Genomic DNA, 22,024 nt, shown 5'->3' with positions numbered 1-22,024 from the left:
AAAAAAAAAAAAACCATTTCTAGATCTATCTTGAAATACAGTTCTGTCAGTGATACCATAATGTACATACACCTACAAGGAAGACCAGTTAATTGTATTATTATTCAAATTTAGGCACCAACCATCAATGCTCGACATGAAAAATCATGGCTTCTAAGGAGCATTCTAGTTGTACTCTAAAAAAATTTTTTAAAGCTTTTATTGTGACTTGGTGAGAATATTGTAAGTACCATGAACTGCCAGAAGAGCCAACAAATCTGTCTTGGAAGAAGTGCAGCCAGAATTCCCCTTAGAAGCCAGGATGATGAGACTTTGTCTCTCATACTTTGGACGTATTATAAGGAGGGACAAGTCCTTGGAGAAGGACATTATGCTTGATACATTGGAGGGTCGACCCGGAACCAGATGGACTGGCACAATGGCAGCAGCAGTGAGCTCAAGCATCACAGCAATTGTGAGAATGAAGCAGGACTGGGCAGTGTTTAATTCTGTTGTGCGTAGTGTCGCTAAGAGTTGGAGTCAACTCAATGGCATCTTACAACAACCTTTCAACCTAAAGAAGAGAAAAATCCTTACAACTGGACGAATAAACAACACCATGAATATCAGCGAGAATATCAAAATTGTCAAGGATTTCATTTTTTAAAAAAAAATATTGTGAACTGGGTGCAGGTTTAAAGACAAAATCGTCAGCTCTACATTCAGCAAACCATACCCCTTGTTTCATCTCAGTGATTACACTCCCCTCCCTTCAAGAACATTTATCCCACTTCCTCCCTGTTGCTCCTCATTTACATCTTATTTTTCACAAATGAACAAGGCAAAAATATTTGATGTACATTTACAAAACAAAAAAATATATATTCATGTATGTGTTCAAAGGGCACTTTCTGCCAGCCAGCCTTCTGACCGCAGGCACACAGCCACTATCTTTGCCGTCACCATTTTTTAGGTAGGGATCTCACGCTCCACTCATGCTTTTCCTTCTTGATGATCCTGGGATCATCTTTTCCTGAAATGGAAGAATACTTTACTCCCTCCTTTTAGGTATACTTCTTCTACAGTTACAGTTGTGACAATCGCAATCAAGCCGGCTAACAGTTATTCACAACTGAGACATAAAATCCTATCACTGTCGTCCCCCATTCCCTTTCACCAGATCCATCTGGGAAAGACGGAAACTAACTATTCAGTGGGGATTTTACCTTACTCCCTCTCGTTCTGCAACTAAGCAACTTGTAAACCAGCCACTTAGTGCCTGTGTAGCCCCCTATTTTTGATAGCCAATGTCTAAACTTCTCATCCCTATCAAATAAGGTTGTTCATTTATATGAAGAATCCTTCCATTCTGGTTGGAATTTTGAGTCACTGCATTTGTAGGAAAAACTAGTTGTAGCAATTTGCACTTGCTGTAAGTATCAACTGTCTTTGTCTTCCTCATTTTATGTTCTGGTTAACTAGCCATACAACGTAGGTCAAATGGATACTAGCTGCAAGTTTGGGAGTTCATACACACCTACCTCCCTGCACTTCAGATCAGCTGTCCACTTCACTCTCAGCCCTAGCCCCCAGGGGCTAGGTCAGTCAGTGCTCATGGGCTCAGGAGTTCACACATCTTCCTAAACTTCAGACTATCTTGTATTTCAATTGATTGCAATGACTACTATCCCCTCCATGCATCATCATCCAACAGCATTTGCTTCCAGTCCCTCTGTTGTTGTATTTTTTATGTACACTGAAACACGCAGGAATATATAACCATTCAAACAACCAAAGGGCATACCCTGCAAGCCTGCCCTCCCAGCCGCAAACACACAGCCCCTCTCTTTCCTTGAGTCTAGAGTCCCCAGCAGCTCCGTCTCTCCATGTCATCATCTCTGCCTCCATCTCTGGAGTCGCTGCCTCTCTGGATAGGGTCCTGCCCTCCACTCTTCTCCCTTGATGGTCCCAGGGTCCTCCACCACTGGACTGCAAGATCAACCACTCCCCTCCTTTTGTTATAAAACGTCTACCTTTACATTTGCAACAGTCGCAATCAGTCCTGATAGCAATTATTCACTATTGAACCACAGGAGTCTTATCTCCATCTCCTTTCATCTAGACATGTTGGAAACCACTCAGTGGAGATTCTACCTTTCCCTGCACCCTCTGAAACCAAGCTCCCTCTTGAAAACTTGTAAGCCAGTCACTTCATGCATTTGTAGCTTCCCCACCTTTGGGTAGTCAATGTCTAAGTTACTCATCCCTGTCAACCCTGTGTACAGAGGGGGTAGAAATGACCCTTGCTGTAAAGATTCATTCCCTCTTTTAAGCTACTACATCCATAAGTATAGGTCAAGTTCATCAAATTGTGGCAGGATTACACTTTTTTTTTTTCCTCTTCTTTCTTCCTCTAGTCAAGTTCTAATCATCCAGCCGTTGAAGCTAGGTCAGATGGGTACTATCTGCAAGTATGGGCATTCTTGTGCATCTCCTCTCACTTCCTATCTGCTGGATGCTTCACTCTCAGCTCTTCTCCTCTGTGGCTATATCCCTGTCCATAAGCTCAGCAGTGCCCAGGTCTTGCTATACTGCTGGCCAACCAGGTCTCAATCCAGGTTGACAGGAGTCTATTGAATGTGGTCGGACTTAGCCCACAGCTTCATTGCTGTCAGACTACTCTTTAAAAGTCAAACATTTCACACACACACCCCCACACAGAGTGGACTGAGAAGGGCAGCTTGGACATTGGATACTCAAATGGGGAGGGGAGGGACTACAAAGGCAACAAGTGACTGGCTTATAAGCTTTCAAGAGGGAACCTGGTGCTAGGGAGCATGGCAGAAAGCAGAATCTCCAGAAGGTACTATTCAATCTGTCTGGGCAGAGCTGACGAAAGGAGATACAGATGGATAACTCGTGATACTGTAGTGAATAATGTTTATCAGGATGGATTATGAGGGTTGGAAATGCAAAGGTAGAAGTTTTGTATCAAGGAAGGGAGTGATTGATTCTCCAGGATAGGAGCGGAGGCCTCTGGGACCATCAACGGAGAAGAGCCGAGAGCAGGACCCTACCCAGAGAAACAGAGATGCCTGAAATGGAGGCAGAGATGATGACACGGAGTGATGAAGTGACTAGGGACTTTGGACCCAGAGAGGGAAAGGGACTGTGGGCTGAAAACTGGGGGGAGAAGGGGGAAGTGTAGGGAGCGGGTTTCTGGGATATATCCTTTGGGCGGTTGAGGATGCATGGAGGGGACTGGAACCATGGCAGTGAGATGATATACGATGGAATGGAATGTAAAACTAAAGTTCTCCCATGTAAACTATCATATAATTCACAATAAAACATTAAAAAAAGTCAAAGATTTCAGTTTGAGGATTAAGGTACACCTGATCCAAGCCATGATCAGCCCCTTCATATGTTTAACAAAGGTAGACAATGAATAAGAAGAATTGATGTCTGTGAATTATAGTGCTGGTGACGAATATTAAATACACCATGGACTGCCAGAAGAATTAACAAATATGTCTTTAAAGGAGTCAGAATGCTCCTTGGAGTCGAAGATGGTGAGACTTTGACCAGTGTACTTAGGACATGTTGTCAGGAGGGTCCAGTTCTTGGAGAAGGACATCATGCTTGGTAAAATGGAGGGTTAATGAAAAGAAGATGACCCACAACAAGTTGGACTGATACAGTGGCAGCAACAGTGGGCTCAACACAGCAACAACTGTGAGGATGGCACAAGACCAGGCAGTGTTTCTTTCTGTTGTGTGTGTTAAGTGCCATCGAGTCAGTTCCGACTCATGGTGAACCTGTATAGAGTTTCTGAGGAGCAACTGGTGGATATAAACTGTTGGCCTTGTGATTCATAGTCCAGTGCTGATCCTACAGCACCACACCAGGAGTCCTCTGTTGTGTATACGGTTGCTGTAAGTCAGAACCAGCTTGATGGTAGCTCACAACAGCAGAGCAGAGCACTCTGACGGGTTCTTTCATGCTGCTAGCTCCCCACCCCATTGGGTATAAGATTGTAGTGCCCAGAGGCAATTAGACATTGTCTCAGCTTTTTGTCTCTTGCCAGACTTTTGTAAAAACAATCTATTCCTATCTTGCCATTTACTTTGTCTTGCTTCACTCATCCAAACTCTTATCCCTCCTTTTTTGTAAAAAAAAAATGTGTGTGTGTGTATGTATGTATGTATGTATGTATGCATGTATATATATATATATATATATATATATATATATACTCCAGATTGCAATCATTTCAAGGCACATAATGCTTCTTCGTGTTCTCTAGGATGTCACTACTTAATTACTATTGATAATTTTCCTGGTGTAGGGACTCTAGGTGTTCTAAAATTCCCATCCTGTCTACCAGGCTTAGTACCTTGCTATCAGTGAGTAAAGCAGATAGATGAGAGACATTCTAAGAAGGAAAGCTATTTTGTTTGTTGTTGTTGTTTTTAATAATGTGTGTTTGAGAGACCTTATCCAGAGAAGCAGCGATGCCAGAGATAGAGGCAGATATGGGGACATGGAGAGAGGGAGCAGCTGAGGACTCTAGAGTCATGGAAAGAAAGGGACTGAGAGCTGGCGGCCAGGAGGCAGACTTGCCGACTGTGCCCATTGGTGGTGTAATTTATTATATATGCATGAGTGTTTAAAAAAAGAGCTAAAGTGAATAAATAGAAATACTGTTAAATGATGGTACATGGAGGGAATTATAATCATTGTAATGAAACAAAGTATATGATTTGTTGAATGTAAAACTGATATCTGCCCTGTAAACTTTCACTCAATTCGCAATAAAAACTTTTAAAATATAATAATAATAATGTGTGTTTCCCCAGGAATCTGTCTAAAGAATACTGGCCTGAGATCTTAACATTCCAGCACATAGCACATAAGAAGGTCCTCAAGAAGTGCGGTTTGAATGACACTGTAAAACTTTGTGGCACAGATCAGACAAGGTTGTGAGAACCACTCGAGTCCTTTTCTTTATCCAGCCACAGCAATGCAGCAGAAACATGGCAAACAGATGGACATTTTTGCTATGTTTACTTTTATCACTTCTCTTTCTCTGATACTTGAAGTGTCCACAGATGTACGTTTTTTCACCTGGCTCTTTTTTTAAAACAATTTCAACCAGCACCCATGTCAGTAAAGGATCCAAAAACAAAAATAGCAATTTGCTAGCTCTGTACCTATCAGCAGGTTTTACTTTCAAGGCAGCATGCCAAAAATGAATCTCTTTTCTATTCCTTCCAACTTTCCTGAGACTTTTTCCAAGGGGGAAAGAAAAAGAAAAGGCAGAAACAAACATTTCAAATGCTGTATAGCAGCACAGTACACATGGAAACTCCATCTATTCTGTCAGAATAGCAAACAGCACACAGGCGCTGCCTGTCACCACTCAGAACATCACACTAGAGCATCTGGGACTAGAAGAGTCCCAGCCTTTTCATCTCACTCAGTGATCAAATGAGGAAACTGGGATTCAGAGGGTAATTTTTTTTTTTGCCTAAGTTTTCAATATTAACTGTGTGATATATTTCTGGATTAGCGGTTGACAGCATGTGCTCTGGATCCAAAGGTGGACTGTTCAATGTATGCACATGAATTCTGTGGAGTAAGTTCGCCTCTCTGTTTCCTCCGTTGTGAAATGGTGCTGCTGTCTCTCAGGGATGTCTGTAGGATTAAATGAGATGCCATGTTTAAGGGCTCAGTGCTGTTCCTGACGCATAGCAAGCACTCAGTAATTACTGACCCACAGTAAGTACTCCGCTGTTCCAGGCACTAGTACTAAAATGCACATCTCCCAACTCTTCCTCAGATGTCCTTTCACTTTATCACATTACTTAATGGGCTGTATTTTCATTCAGCAAGAATTTCTTTGTACCAGATGCTGAGCTAAGCAGCGTACTGCCAAGATGAACAGCACAGTCCTTGTTCTCAAGGTCCTGAGCATCTGGTGGGAGCAGTAGGCAGGTAAACTGTCAATTGCCTGCCATGCACGATGCCCAGGGTGCTGGGAAAGCAGAGACAAAAGGCTCTGTTTAGAACCGACTGTCATTTAGTGCAGCACGTATGTTCTTTATGGTAAAAAGACCAACGAGGGAGTCTGAGGAATGGTTCGCTGCTCCCCTATTATCTCTTTAGCAGGCTGTACTTTTTGCTTTTCATACAGACATATATGTAAGTGAATTCTAATCTTGAAACAAGCTCATGCATCTGGTTTTGCAAATTTGACAACGTCCCCAACTCTGTCATTTTAGGTGTGCAATCTACATGTCTTGCGTTATCATGTATTGTATCAAAAAGAGAGTTTATTTCTAATATTCACCATGCTGATTAACCAGCAAAACCACTGCTGATAGTTACTGAGCTAAAGAGGAAAAGCTTCAGTGCTGGTCAGTGTGTGAACAGCTGAAGGGTTCATGTTAGCTGCCTTCTCAAGTTGAAGCCTAAATGAATCGACACATATTCTTTCCTGTGTCTGTAATTACTTTAGAATGTATATCATAACAGGCTAGGAAGTTAGGGAAGGCTTCCCAGAGGCGATAAAGCAGGATCTAGGGGCCCTTGTGGTACAGTAGTGGGTTGAGCATTAATTAGATAGCTAACGGAAAGGTTGGTGGTTTGAGCCTACCAGGCACTCCAGAAGAGGAAGATGAGGTGATCTGTTCCCATAAAGATATAGTGTCAGAAACCCTATGGAGCAGTACCCCCCTTCTTCTATAGGGTTTCTATGAACCGGAAATGACTTGTTGGCAGTGAGTGGAGTCTTGGGAAATAAGGGAAAAGCTATTCCAAGCAGACAGTGAGTGAGTATAGCAGGCCATAGGGTGGCTCTGTAGAACTGGATTATGGGAGCATGTGGAAGCCTGGAGAAAGACAGACAGAGGTCCAGATCACAACAGACCCCATTTGTAAGGTTAGCTTTTTATCTTGAAGATAAGGGTTTCTATTACAGATGAGATGAGAGACAGGTAAACCCAGGAGAAGACTGGACAACTCCCCAGGCTGTGTCAGGGGAGTTAGAAAGATGGCAGTGATACAAGTCCTCGTATTTTGTCCCCAGACACTTTGAGTCTGAGTTAGGTGTCCTTCCTTCTTTGAGCTTCCATGAGTAGCCCTAGAACACAGCTAACTGTGCTGAAAATGCCTCTCCACTTAAGTGCCATCAAGTCAGTTCTGACTCTTAGCGACCCTGTACAGGGTTTCTGAGCAGCTGGTGGATTTGAACTATCGACCTTGCAGTTCAAACTGACCTTGCAGTCCAGTGCTTATTCTACAGCTCCACTAAAACTCTATGCCTCGTGAGAGTGTGAACTATATATAGTCTTGTTTACTGTTTCCTCACTTGCAACACTGCTATCCCTAAGTGAAGAACAAGGTGCTCAACAGTTGTTGAGTGAATAGGAAATCAATGAAAAAGATTCCACAGGACTTTGGTGGCTGTGAATGGGAAATGAGAGGAAGCTTCTAGTCTGGATAAGCTGAGAAAACACAAATATCTTTGCCATCCCAAGCGTGTATTCCTCAGCACAGTCAGTTCCTTACTGGTGGGGATATGTCAGCAATGCTGAGATCTATGTCAAGATAAATGTTACTTCTCTAGATGGCTATATGTTTTTGTGTGTTTGAGTGTGCATGTATATTTACAAATACAAGGAGGCTGCAAATAGTTTGTGGTAAAATTCCGTTATCCTTTCATTCCATTTTCCACGAATTCTTTGAGGCCCCCTCTGTATGCTGGTTCCCATCCGTGAGTTCTAAATCTCTTCCCAGAGTTGCACTGACAGATGGGAGACCCAGCCATGTCTGCACAGAGTGGCTGCCAAAGTGACATGTGTAAGGAACACAAAGGAGCAGTCATGCTCGCAGTTGGAGCCAAAGATTCGATGTTGACCAATAACTGAAGAAAGTGTTTGGTGACTCTGCTGTCAACACTGGTCCTGCCAAGAGCTGGATTCAAGTGGGAAAAAAAAGCACTCTGTTACATAGAGCTCTGCTCACTTCCCGGGGCAGGTGTCCCAGGGAAAAGCCACTCTCCTACTCTGCTATCACCTTCAGAGTCTGGGCTCTCTGGGTCCATATTAAAATCTGCAATGCAAGCATTTTGCACTTTTGGTATCGTTTGTAAAAACTATGTTATTAATGCTAGGTTAAGAAATTGTATTTATATGATCTCTTCTCAGTGGGCTATCACCAATAACCTCAGTACCAAAGTTAGAAGATGTATGTGTTTTCCTAGACCTTTTGCAGAGTTTGATCATGGATGAGTACAGATATTAATTATATTTAGAAAGGATTGGCCTCAGATTTTTAAAAAGAACAGCATGAAAGCCCATTGTAATGAACTCCCCCAAACAGATCCAAATTGGAGGTGTTGACGATGTGTGAGGTGGATCAGAGGAGGTTAGAGTTAGGTGGAGTTAGTTGCTCTGTGATGCAGCTATTCCTGGAGATGGCTGGAAAAATACCAACTGGAAACATAATTTTATGGCACAATTGGGCCAGTTACAGCGTATGAACCAGAGAGGGAATGCATTTTTGTTTGGCATCTGGATCACAGCGTGGTCACACTCTGAACCTCCCCTGGTTTATATTGGCTGACTGGACAGTGTCCTCAGGCTGGTGGTGCCCCTACATCAGTCCACAGTCATTACTTCCCTAAGAAGTGTGCAGGGGCACAGGGTATGAGGGAGGGAGTGTGGAAAGCCCTTCTAACCCTTCTGCTTAGTATGTAGCCAGCAAGCTTCTTAGGTGCCAGGCCTCAGAGAAACAATCATCAGTGTGATACAGTTCTTGCTCTCAGCAAATTTACAAGTTAGTGGTGAGCTGAACTCTAGTGGGTTTAATGGTCAAGCCTCCTAAAAGCCAGTTATCAGTGTCTCAAGTATTTTAAGAATTTAGTCTCAAATATTATAAGAATTTAGAGTCAATTTATTTTTCCTAAGTGGTGTGGTGAGGTAAGATTTGTCTATCTCAGTTTCCAGTTTTTCTGCTCTTGTCAGAAACACAGAGAATACTTCCTTGTGGTTTTTACTGAATTGTGGGTTTTGGATTTTTTATTTAAGAGGCAGGGAGAGACTCACAAAGCCACAGTTTCCATAACAACTAGGAAAGCTGGCTGCACTGTTTCAGCTGACCAGCCTGAAGATTGGTGATTGATGGCTTCACAAAAGTCAAGGAAAATGTGAAGAGAAGAGCACACTGAGCTAGATGCAGCATTTTCTGACCATCATCTGATGGCAGTTTAATCAAGATGCATTTACCATTTTCTTAACTCTCCCCTGCAAAAATACCCATCCTTACAAAGTGATGGCACTAATGGATGTATACTGCTTTTCTTAGAGTATTTGTCTTAGTAGGACTTAGATCTAAAAGTGATTTTAGTGTTTCTGCTGATTTCAAAAAAGAAAGAAAAATAAAAGAAAACCAGAGGCCACAATTTGATCTTGTTTGGGCACAGGCAAGGCCCAGGTTTCCTCCAGACATTTGGAGGACAGTGATTTGGAAGGACACATAGATCTTCTTCATAGTGCAAAGGGCAGAAGTGGTACCTGTCTGTTGCTGCCGTATAGATGAAGTGTCTACTTGGTATGAAAGTTTCCTAACAGTGGGACAGGCTGTCCTGTTGCTAGACATGTTTGATCAGGGACTCCTGTCATGGGTGAAAGATTGGACTGGTTGATTTTAAGGGACCCTGGTGGTGCCGTGGGTTGAGTATTGGGCTGCTAACAACAATGTTGGTGGTTCAAACCCACCAGGTGCTCCATGAGAGAAAAACGAAGCTATTTGTTCCTGTAAAGATTTACATTCTTGAAAACCTTAGAGGTCAGTTCTGTCCTGTCCTCTAGAGTCTCTGTGAGTCAGAATTGACTCACTGGCTGTGGGGTTTGTTTTTTGGGTTGGAACTATAAGATTTTATGATTCTGTAGCTATATTAAACTCCAAGTGCCATGTTCATTGATGTGCTGGATGATTTTAGTTAGATGCCAGCATCGAGCCTGAACTAAAAGAGTATGTTGTCTGTCAGAGAAAACCAAATCTGGACAGAGATAAAAAGAGACTTTTCTCAAAAGGACTACCACAGTAAGTAGGGGGGTGGGGAGTGGGGGTATTGCCATAGAGAGAACATTCTGGCCAAAGATCTGCAAGTATGCTGTCAAAGAGCAAGCAGAAAGGAAATTTATTTTATAGTAAGGGTGGGGTAAACAAGGCTACAAAGAACCAACTGAGGGACACTGGGTTACATGCCTCTTCTTGAGGCAGCCTGCATCCAGTGACTTGAAAACTACCTCCTGAGATCGGATGGCCCATCGTTAGGAACTTATGCTAGGTGATACCTTTCTACCCACTGATCCTGGGCCTTCCTCTTGACGTCACAAGCTATGTTCATCCCTTTCTCATATAGCAGTTCTCCCCGTCCTTCATGAGCCCAGTTTCTGGTCTTCTCTTATCCAGAAGAAACTTTCACAGTTCTTTTCCTTTGTCACCTCACACCTTTGACTTCCACCTTTGTACTTCAGGCGCAAGACCTCATCAAGATTCTAATTCTGCAAATGAACCAAATGTACACTAACATTTTTAGCAGCCATTTGGCTCACAGTGAACATTTCCTACTAAACACCTGTTTCTTTATCCACATGCTGTTGATCCCATCCTGTGTAAATACTATTGTCTTCTAGAGCCTAGTGCAAGGCTTTGTTAGTATCATTTCTGCTGATGACCTTTGGGATCATATTTTTCATTTCATGCATTGCTGTTGGCTCTGCTCCGACTCCTGGCGACTTTCTGTATAACAGAACAAAGCATTGTCTGGCCCTGCACCAGCTTCGTGATCGTTGGTATATTTGAGCCCGTTGTTGTGGCTATTGTGTGGTGCCCTGCACCCAAGGGGCCGTATCTTCTAACACTGCATCAGACAATAGTCTGCTGTGATCTTTAGAGTTTTCATTGGCTAATTTTCTGAGTTAGATCATCAGGTGATTATTTTTACCACCATTTTTTAAAAGGGGGGTGGGGCGGGAATAAAAATAAGTCGTTCCCTAGGCCTTTCTTCCTATTGTGCCTTCGTCTGCTGAAACCTGTCCACCATGGGTGACCCTGCTGCTGGTGTTCGAAATGCTGGACCCATAACTTCCAGAATCATAGTCACACACAAGCCACTACCGTCCAACAAACTGACAGGCGATGGATTCCATACACAGACTTCTTTTATCCTTATCTATGTCACTGATAAATTATTTAACAAAGCCAAGGTTAGATTCCTGCAGCACATCATCAGAGACCTAAATGACCATGTAATTGAGAGCTAATGGGTATGGAGTTTCTGCTTTTTCAAATGATACTGCTTCATAAACAGTTGACTTTCAGGTTTTTTGCACTGAGTAGGGTCAGATCATCTGAGCCTCTCGTTCTGGAATTGGCTAAGAGACTTATCTGAGAGCCAGTGGCTGTTCTCACTTCCATTCTTGTACCATTTCTCTGTATGGAAACAAACACCCAGATGAAAGCAAGTAATACTGCCATGTCTCTTATTATCTTGGAATTTTGGAAACAGCCGTACTTGAAAGTATTGATCAAGTTGTTGTTGTTATGTGCAATCAAGTCAGTTCCAATTCACAGTGACCTTGTATAGGGTTTCCGAAGAGTAGATGGTGAGTTTGAACTGCTGACCAGCAGTCCAGTACTGATCCTGCAGCGCCACACCAGGACTCCACTGATGACGTTACATTGGCCATTCCGTTCCAGCAGTGTTTCCTGAGGGAGATTTTTAGGTATTTCCCACAATACATGGCAGAGATCTTTTTTTCTGTTCAGTATATGTGACACGGCATCCTGGTGTGGCACTGTAGGATAAGCACGTGACCACAAGGTCAGTTTGAACTGCAAGGTCAGTGGTTTAAACTCACCAGTTATTCCTTAGAAATCCTTTAGTGGGTCACTGTGAGTCGGAACCGGTTCAATGGCACTTAACATCATATGTGACAGAGCAACTAACCACCTATTATTGTGCATTAAGACAACTCAGTAGGGAATAGCTTTCCTCTTGTCTAGATGGGTCTGGTGAAAGGAGATGGGGATAAGATTCTTATGATTCAATAATGAGTAACTGTTACCATGACTAATTGCAACTTTTACAACTGTAAAGGTAGAAGTTTTATAACAAAAAGGGGGTGATAGTTAATCTTACAGTCCAGGAATAGAGGACCCTAGGGCTATCAAGGGAGAAGCGCCCATGCGGAATGTGGGACCCTATCCAGAGAAGCAGTGACACCAGATATGGAGGCAGAGATGATGACATGAAGAAATAGAGCAGTTGAGGACTCTAGACTCATGGAAAGAGAAAGGCTGTGTGCTGGCAGGCAGGAGGCAGGCTTACAGAATGTGCCCTTTGGTTGTTTAAATGCTTGTATAATCCCTGCTTGTTTTTGTGTACACCCCCCCCCCAAAAAAAAACAAAACAAAACAGAAGGAGTAGAAGCAAATACTGTTGAATGATGGTGCATGGAGGAGACTGTAATCATTGTAATGAAACAATGAGTGTAAAATTGATCTCCCATGTGAGCTATCACTCAATTCACAATAAAAACTTAAAAAAAAAAAAAAAATGACAACTCGGTAGGACATACTTAATTGCACTGTGCTGAATTATCAGCTCTTTGTAAAGGTCATGGAATCCAAACAGCAGAGTTTTTGCAGTGTCAGCTGCTCTCGTGTACCCAGTGTTCTCCAGTGGCTGGCACACTCTTACTGCAGAGGGTGTCCGTCTCTGTCTGGGCCACCCCAATCATTTCACATAGCATCAGAGCATGGTGTGAGTATGTTCAGGAAACAGTGAGAAATCTCCTTTGATTAAGACAGAAGGAATAGAAGATAAACTGTGGGCTGTTGCTTAATGCAGAATGTTCTCTGCTGGCAGATGTCACTGTCTGTAGATGCTGGTGTGTTTTCTTGTTGTTGTTTTCTAGAATATCCTAGGGACATTCTAATTATGAGTTGCATTAGTTCTTCAGTGATGACATGAATAAGTTTAAGCTTGTTTTGTTGTTGTTGTTGTTATTGTGAAATGTCTTTTTAAGATAGATGTTATCACAGCCTTAAAGATACAGCAAATATCGTTATATTCTTCCAGATACAGTATTTACATCTAGACATGGTTGTGGTTAAGTACCATCGAGATGGTTCAAACAAGAGACCCAGTCTGTATAGTTAAGTCACTTAACTTTTCCATTTGTTCACAAAGTCACTTGGGGCTATGTTTTTATGGTACTAAAATAGGACAGTTAATATCAGCTTGTGGCAACTTGACAGCAATAGATAAAAGAAAATGAAATTATGCAGATAAGAAATTTCTTTGCGATCTTTAGAAGGAAGAAATTATTTCTTTCTAGTGACCTCTCTCACAATTTCTCTTTTGGCTTTTGGCATTCATCAAGCAATGCCAACCATCTCCTTCTCCAGACTTTCCATTTCCTTCAAATGTGTTGTCATTCCCCCATAGCCCACACACTGCTGTTTCCAGTCTCCTTGCCGACCCCTTCACCTCTGTCTTCTGAAACTCCAGTCCACCTCCTCTTCCAGTACTTAGAACATTTAAGTAGCTCCTTATTGCTAACAGATTAATATACATAGTTTTAGGTTGACAATGTTTTTGATGTAGTACCAGCCCAATTTCACCTTCATCTTCTCTTTCTTTAAATCTGCTTTAACCAAATATGTCTCACTGCTTATTAAACACCCAATCTTACATCCATATATTTTCTCTTTCTCTTCTTTTCCCAATCTGATATGCCCTCCCTTCTCTCCCATCATAGGTATTGGCATGTTTTTACTACCCAGTTCAAGTTTTGCTTTACTCGGTCAAAAGTATTTATTGGTTACCTGTTGTGTGCTAGGCATGGGTCTAAGTGTTAGGGATCCTATTGAGAACAGAACAAAGTTTGCCTTCACAGAGCTCTCATTCTGCTGGCAGGGGGTAGATAGTAAATAAAGATATGGTATATCCAATTTTGAAAAGGTTATGGAGAAAAATTATGGCGTGGAGATAAAAGGGTTGCTGTGGAGTGGTTGTGGACGGTTGATAGGTTACAGTTTTCTCCAGAAATGAAGGTGCAGTCCATCTGAATAGATAGGAAAACAGCATTCCAGGCAGAGGAATCGCAAACGCAGCGGTCTGGAAGTGGGAGAATGCTGGTATATTCCAGGACCAACAAGGCCTACTGTGACTGGTGGGTGTGGTGCTGGGCACTATTGAGGTTCTTTTCTGTGTGCACTTATTTCACTGGGAAAATAGAAGCAAATAGAATCAGAGAATAAGAGAGGATGAGAAATTTGAGGAGAGAGAGCGTTATAAAATAATCATCTAGAATAACAGTACAGTGAATGGACTAGAAAAATATGGCTCATTTGCTCATGGACATGAGGGTCATCATTATGGATTTAAACTTCTTTGAATTGATCACCTCTTTCTCTGAATTCATGTAAAAATTATTGCCCATATTTTATTTGACCCTTGATACATACTACCTTCGATTGTTGGAATCCTGGTGTTGTGCTGTAGGATAAGCACTGGACTGCTACCCACAAGTTGGCAGTTCAAACCCACCAGCTGCTCTTTGGAAACCCTGTACGGGGCTGCTATGAGATGGAACCAACTCCATGGCACCTAACAATAGCAGCCACCATCTATTGTCATTGCTCTTGGCTTCTGACCTAATGTTCTGCCTCGTTATCTGATAGGGTTTTTTGGTTCCTCAACTGCTTTGAGATAACTTTCAGTGTGTACACAAAAGGAAAGGAGGAAAAGGAGTAATTGAAAAGGACAAAAGTAAAAACTAAGTAAAAATATACTGGAGCATATTACTTAAAATAATTGCTTAGAAACATTTGAGAAGAGGAAACTTGATTGAAATTTCTATTTCTTTTCTTTTTTAAAATCTCCACTGTCAAAAACAGGACACTTTATTGAAATTGGGTAATAGCATTTAACTATGATTATAATAATTTTAGTAGCCATCAAGTCCCTGGATGGTACAAACAGTTCATGTGCCCCACTACTACCCAGAAGGGTAGAGATTCAAGTCCACCCAGAGATACCTCAAAAGAAAGGGCTGGATATTGACTTATAAGAAATCAGTCCTTCTGGTTGGTCCAAAGTGCTGGACAAGGACATAGCCACAGAGGGCTAGAGCTGAGAGTGAAACATCCAGCTGATATGAAGTGAGGGGAGACGCACAGAACACCCAGACATGCAGATAGTACCCATTTGACCTAGCTTCAATGGCTTGATGATCAGAACTCGACTAGAGAAAGATAAAAAAATTTTTTGATAAAGGAAACAAGTGTAAATTGCTACAATTTGATGAACTTGACCTATACTTATGGATGTAGTAGCTCAAAATACCAACTGAGGGGAAGGAGTCTTCACATCAAGATCGATCCTATCCCATCTGTATACAAGGTTGATAAGGACAGGCAACTTTAGACATTGGCTACCTAAAATGAGGGGGTAATAAATGCACAAAGTGACTATCTTACAAGTTTTCAAGAGGAAGTTTAGTTTCAGAGTGTGTGGAAAAGGTAGAGTCCCCACTGAATAGTTTTCATCTTGTCTAGATGGGTCTGGTGAAAGAAGATGGGGATACAATTCTTATGATTCAACAGTAATTGTTATGACTAATTGTGACCGTCACAACTGTAAAGGTAGAAGTTTTGTAAAACGGGGGAGTAGTTAATCTTACAGTTGAGGAACAGAGGACCCTAGGACCATCAAGGGAGAAGAGCATGAGCAGAATGTGGGACCTTATCCAGAGGAGCAGCAACACCAGAGATGGAGGCAGAGATGAGGACATGGAGAAATAGAGCAGCTCAGGACCCTGGATTCATGGAAAGAGGGACTGAGTGCTGGCAGCCAGGAGGCAGGCTTGTAGAATGTGCCCTTTGGTTGTTTAAATGATAATATATTCCTGAGTGCTTTTTTGTGCCCTAACCCCAAAAGGAATAGAAGCAAATACTGCTGAATGATGTTGCACAGAGGAGATTGTAATCATTGCAATGAAACGATGAGTGCAAAACCAATGTTCTCCCATGTAAACTATCACTCAATTCACAATAAAAACTTTAAAAAAAGAAAAGGAAAAAACCAGCCGTGGAATACCCTGTGTTCTGCCCTGACATACAGAGTAGGACCCGCTGTTCTGACATTCGTAAAGTCACCATGAGTCAAAGTCAACTCAACTGCAGCTGGTTTACTGGTTTTATAATTACTACAGTGAAACCCATACTTTATTATCCCATTTTCTTCTTCCAGAGATTTCACCTTGATTCCCTGTTAGGGGTGGGAGTTTTAAATAAACCCAGTACATTTGTTCCTTACAATCTACACTAGCATGCCAGGAATATTTAGTAAAGGTGTAGTACTTGCCAGGAAACTTTCTCAGAAGACTGCTTAAGTGTTTGGCATAGCTCCCTCACAGGCATGGTTGCCTGGAAGGCATTGCAGGATTGAGAGGCCTCCTGGGCCAAAGTGCAGATTCATGCCAAGAAGGAATCTGTAAGGATTTTCTTTATTGAGAAGATTTCATGTATTGTCACAGTTGTAAAAAAGTCCACAATGAATACAGTCCACAGTTGTTGTTTTTGCTTTCAGCACTTTAAAAATGCTACTCCATTTTTATAGTTTGTATTGTTTCTAATAATTCATCAGTGGTAATTCCGAACAGTGTTTTCTATGCCATGGTGTCCCTCTTCCCCATCTGTGAGGAGAATGAGAAACACTCATAGTTGCTGGGAGTTTTGGCAACTGATACCTCTCAGCTCAATCCTTCTCCAGGGATTGTCCTCAACTAAAAATCCACCTTGCCAACATTGACAGCTTCTTCCTGAGGACAGCCTGCATCCAAGAGGTGGTCACTGTAGGGTTATAAAGGCCAGAACACCTTGTGGTAATGCAGGCCAACTCTTCAAGGCTATCTCAGCCTCAGAACACTCCTTGGATCACCTGAGATTGTGTTTGTGTCAGAGTTTCACTTCTCCCTTTTCTGGATCCGTTTTCCTTTACTTACTCACAGGTTTCAATTCTTATCATATCCCGACTAATTTCCTGCAAAGGATTCTTCATCTTGGAGTTTGTTTCCCAGGGAACCCAACTGGTAACACCTTTTATTCTATGTTTTCCTTCCCTCCAACTGCTTTCAAGATTTCATCTTTTATTTTCAGTCATTTTATTCTGATAATAAAGTTGTGGGTTTCTTTGAACTTATTGCCTTCTTGAATCTGTGGTCTTGTTGTTAGGTGCTTTGGAGTTGGTTGCCATTATAGCAACCTTGGGCAGAACAGAATGAAACACTGCCTGGTCCTGTGCCATCCTCACAATCTTTATGTTTGAACCCATCATTATGGCATGTCTTCTCATTGGGGGGCTTCCTCTTTTTGCTGATTCTCCATTTATCAAGCATGATGTCCGCCAAGGATTGGGCCCTCCTTACATGTCCAGTGTATTACAAAAGACAAAGTCTCAAATCCTGGCTTCTAAGGAACATTTTGGCTGTCTTCTTCCAAAACAGGTTTGTTATTCTGGCAGTCCATTGTCCTTTCACTCTAACACCATAACTTAAATGCATCAATTCTTCTGCAGTCTTCCTTATTTGTTGTCCAGCTTTCACATGCATATGAGTCAATTGAAAATACCATGTATGTCTTGGATCAGGCGCACCTTTGTTCTCATTGTAACATTTTTGTTCTTTAGCACTTAAAAAAGAGTTCTTTTGCAGCAGATTTGCCTAAAGTAATACATAATTTGATTTCTTGATTGTAGATCTAAGCAAAATTAAGTCTTTGACAACTTCAGTCTTTTCTCCACTTATCATATGTTGATCAAGTTGTGAGAATTTTTGTTTTCTTTATATCCAGGTGCAATCCTTACTAAAGGCTGTAGTCATTGATCTTCATTAAGTATTTTAAATCCTCTTGGCTTCCACAAGCAGTTTTGTCATCTGTATATCACAGGTTGTTGATGAGTCTTTCTCCAGTCCTGATACCACTGTTTTCTTGATAGAATCCAGCTTCTCATTATTTGCTCAGCATACAGATTGAATAAGATGGTGAAAGGATACAACCCTGGCACACACAGTTCCTGATTTTAAACTATTCATTATTCCCTTGTTCTGTTCAAATGATGGCTTCCTGATGTATGTACAGGATTCTCGCGCACACAATTAAGTGCTCTGTGATACCCAGGGTTCAGTGTTATCCATAGTTTGTTATTATCCACCCAGTTGAATGTTGTTTCGTAGTCAATAAAACACAAGTAAACTTCTTTCTGGTACTCTGCTTTTTGCCAAGGCCCATCTGACTTCAGCAGTGATATCTCTGGTTCCACATTATTTTCTGAATCTGATTTGAATTTCTAACAACACCTTGTGAATATACGCTACAACTGTTTTGATTTATCTTCAGCCAAGTTTTACTTGCATATGATATCATTGATATTATTTGATGATTTCTACATTCCACTGAATCACCTTTCTTAGGAATAAATACAAACAGGAATCTCTTTCAATCAGTTGACAAGGTAACTGTCTTCCAAATTTTTGGCATAGATGAGTGAGAGCCTCCGGTGTTGCATCAGTTTGTTAAAACATTTCAATTTGTATTTCATCAGTTCCTAGAGCCTTGCTTTTCACAACTGTCTTCAATACAGCTTGGATTTTTCCTTCAGTACATTCAGTTGTTGATCATATGGTACCTCTAGAAATGATGGAACATTGACCTATTCCTTTTGATACAGGACTCTGTATATTTGTAGGCTTATGGTTTTCATCAAATTTGGAAAATTTTTGGCTATTATTTCTTAAAATATATTTTCTGCCTCAATATCTCATCGCCTTCTGGGTCTCTAATTACATGTTTTGTTGTTGTTGCTAAATACCATCAAGTCGGTTCTGACTCATAGCGACCCTATATAGGGTTTCCAAGGAGCAGCTGATAGGTTTGAACTGCTAACCTTGTGGTTCACAGTTCAGTGCTGATCCAATAGCACCATACCAGGAGTCCTTAGAGATTACATATGTCTTGCCCTGGGTCAGGAGAGTCTCAATACAGGGATCCTGGGTTGAAAAGATGCCCTTTGCTTCTAGCTCATCTTTCTTCATGGTACTGAGGTCTCCCTCCCTGCTCCCTTCTTGCTTGCATCCCTTAAAGGGTGGGGAAGGGCGGGGACTCAGGATGCCTCCCATCCGAATCCTCATTAACTTAACAACAGCTCCGTCTCCCAAAAGAACCAGAACCACAGGCCTAGAGGCTAGCATTTACAGCACACCACAAAATGCAGGCCAACACATGCTACTGGGAGCCATGGCCTACTTCTAGGGTGCTGTATGGTTACTTCCTGCCCACCCAGCTCTTCGTTCTGTCTTTTAGTTCCCATTTCTCTGCTAGAGTTCTCCCATCTATTCATGTGGTAGCTTCATCCTTTCTTTTAAATCTTGTTATGTGCCGTGGAGTCTGTTCTGACTCTTAGCGACCCTGTACAGGGTTTCTGAGGCTGTAAATCTTTACAGGAGCAGAAAGCCTCATCTTTCTTCCATGGAACAGCTGGTCATTTTGAACTCCTGACCTTGCGGTTCGCAACCTGGATTTGTAACCACTATGCTACCTAAATCTTTAAGCATATTCATAAAATAGATGTTTTAAATGCCTTGCTTGTTTACTCCCACACCTCTGTTATCTCTCAGTTTATTTTTGTTGACACTTTTCCTTGTATGTATCACATTTTCCTTCTACATATATCTAGGAACTTCTGATTATATGCTAGACATTATGGATTCTATTTTATTAACAGTTTGGATTCTGTTGTCTTCTTTTAAAGATTTTTTTTAGTTTTAATTCTGGAAGGCTATCAATGTACTGTTAAATCAGGTATGTATTTCTGAGGCTTATAAAGTTTTATGGAAGTATAGTGGCATCATACACTAGGCACTGAACTACCAACCACAAGGTCCATATTTGAGTCCGCCAACCACTCTGCAGGAGATAGATGGGGCTTTCTGCTCCCGCAAAGATTTAAAGCCTTGGAAACCCTATATACAGGGTTGCTTCGAGTCGGAACTGACTTGAGGGCACTTTACAACAACATCATTAAGCTTTGTAGCAGCAGATCTAGTATATCCTTAGTCTTTAATATATGACATTTTGGCAGGTCTTATTCTCTGGTAGCGTAGTGGTTACGAATCGGGCTGCGAACCACAAGGTCAGCAGTTCTAAACTACCAGCTATTCTGCGGGAGAAAGATGAGGCTTTTTGCTCCTGTAAAGATTTACAGCCTCGGAAACCCTGTGCAAGGTCTCTATGAGTCAGAACCAACTCCACGGCACATAACAACAACAACATTGGATGTTTATCAAGGTGTTTCTTCTCAGCGAAGTTAGTGTTCCTGCGACTCCCAGCACGTTGCAGTCTCCACAATCTCCATTCAGCTCATAGAACCTTAATCGCTGTTCTCTGCCAGGGCTCTGGAGTTTTGCCCTGCATATGCACAGCTAAACATTAGGCCAAAACCTTAGGGAGACTCCAATATAAACTCCTGGAGCTCCTTGTCAACTCAGGTCCTTCCTCTTGAGTATCCTGCACTGCAGATTCTAGCCACTGCCTAGCCCCTAGTGTCTGTCTCTCACTGAGCTCAGCAAGACAAATGGGCTTTTCCTCCTTGTGCCACATTCCAGAAAGTGCTTCAAGGAGGAATTGTAGGGCCATCATGGGATTCATGTTGGGTGTTTCCTTTCTGTCAACGATCTTTGTCCAGTTTGAAAACCACTACATATATTTTTTCCAGTTTGATATTTACTTACAACAGGTAGACTGCTCCAGTATCATTACCTCATAATGGCTTAATGTGGAAGTTTCTCATTTCTTTGTCTTTAGGTGCAACAAACAATAGCTAACATATTATTTTTACTTAGTTACATCTTCTCCCTTCAGTTCCTGCATTTCACCGCCCAACAAGTAAGTTCTACAGAGAGAAATTATCCTACAGGTTTTCTGTCTTCCTGACAGTAAAATCCTATCTAAAATTACTTGTTGTTGTTAGGTGCCATCAAGCCAGTTCCAGTTAATTGTGCCCTTATGTACAAGAGAATTAAACACTGTCTGGTCCTGTACCATCCTCACAAGCATTGCCATGTTTAAGTCAACTATTGCATCTACTGTGTCAATCCATCTCATTAAAGGTCTTCCTCTTTCTAAGAGAGGCTCTACTTTGCTCAGCATTACTTACGTTCTTCTCCAAGGACTGGTCTTTCCGAATAATACAAGGGTGAGTAAAAAATTATCCACATTCTGGTTATATTAAAATACCCTTACATGTCCACAGCTAATGACAACATGGAACATGCACATGAAATAATTCTTTGGAATAGACGCATGACAGTGGGTTAGGTGGAAAATCATTTGCAAATCAGCCATGACTCTCTCTGCCTATGAAATAATCCACAACAGACTTGTGTTTTGAAAAGTTTGTACGAGATATGTACCGAAACAACTCACAGAAGAGCATTAACGGAAGCATTTGGACATCTGCAAACAAAATTTGCACCAATAATCAAAGGAAGTTAAGTTTCTTTAAAAAAATTGTTACCAATGATGAGATATGGACTCATCACTATGAGCCTGAGAATAAATGGCAGAATATGGAATGGAAACATCTTCAATCGTCGGCCAAGAAAAAATTAAAAAGTCAACCACCAGCGGGAAAATTGATGCTTATAGTTTTCTGTGATTCTTAAGGGCCAGTATTGGAGCACTATCAGGAAAAAGGTTCAACAGCCTAAACTTCAGATTAAATGCAGAGGATGCTATCCAAGGGCTGTGAACTTGCATGACAATGAACATATTCACACCTCTGCCAACACTGTTGACACTGCAAAAACTTCATTTGGAGGTATTAAAGCATCCTCCATATAGTTCTGATCTTACTCCATGGGACTTTCACCAGTTTGGTCCCCTGAAAGCAGCCCTTTAAGGATGA

The 22,024-nt window shown here is 41.6% G+C and overlaps 1 protein-coding gene across 1 annotated transcript in view; it reads left to right on the top strand.

Moving 5' to 3' along the window:
- The window catches only part of VPS8 (vacuolar protein sorting 8 homolog (S. cerevisiae)), a 389,175-nt gene that overhangs the window by 332,025 nt on the left and 35,126 nt on the right, over window positions 1-22,024 (top strand). The window contains exon 44 of the mRNA XM_006869833.1: window positions 2,840-2,842. Within this exon, the coding sequence (XP_006869895.1) occupies window positions 2,840-2,842 (3 nt within the window). The remainder of the gene's footprint in view (window positions 1-2,839; window positions 2,843-22,024) is intronic.

This window comes from Chrysochloris asiatica, unplaced genomic scaffold, assembly GCF_000296735.1.
Source record: "Chrysochloris asiatica unplaced genomic scaffold, ChrAsi1.0 scaffold00135, whole genome shotgun sequence".
NCBI lineage: Eukaryota > Metazoa > Chordata > Mammalia > Afrosoricida > Chrysochloridae > Chrysochloris > Chrysochloris asiatica.
This window is presented reverse-complemented; position numbering and strand designations above follow the sequence as displayed.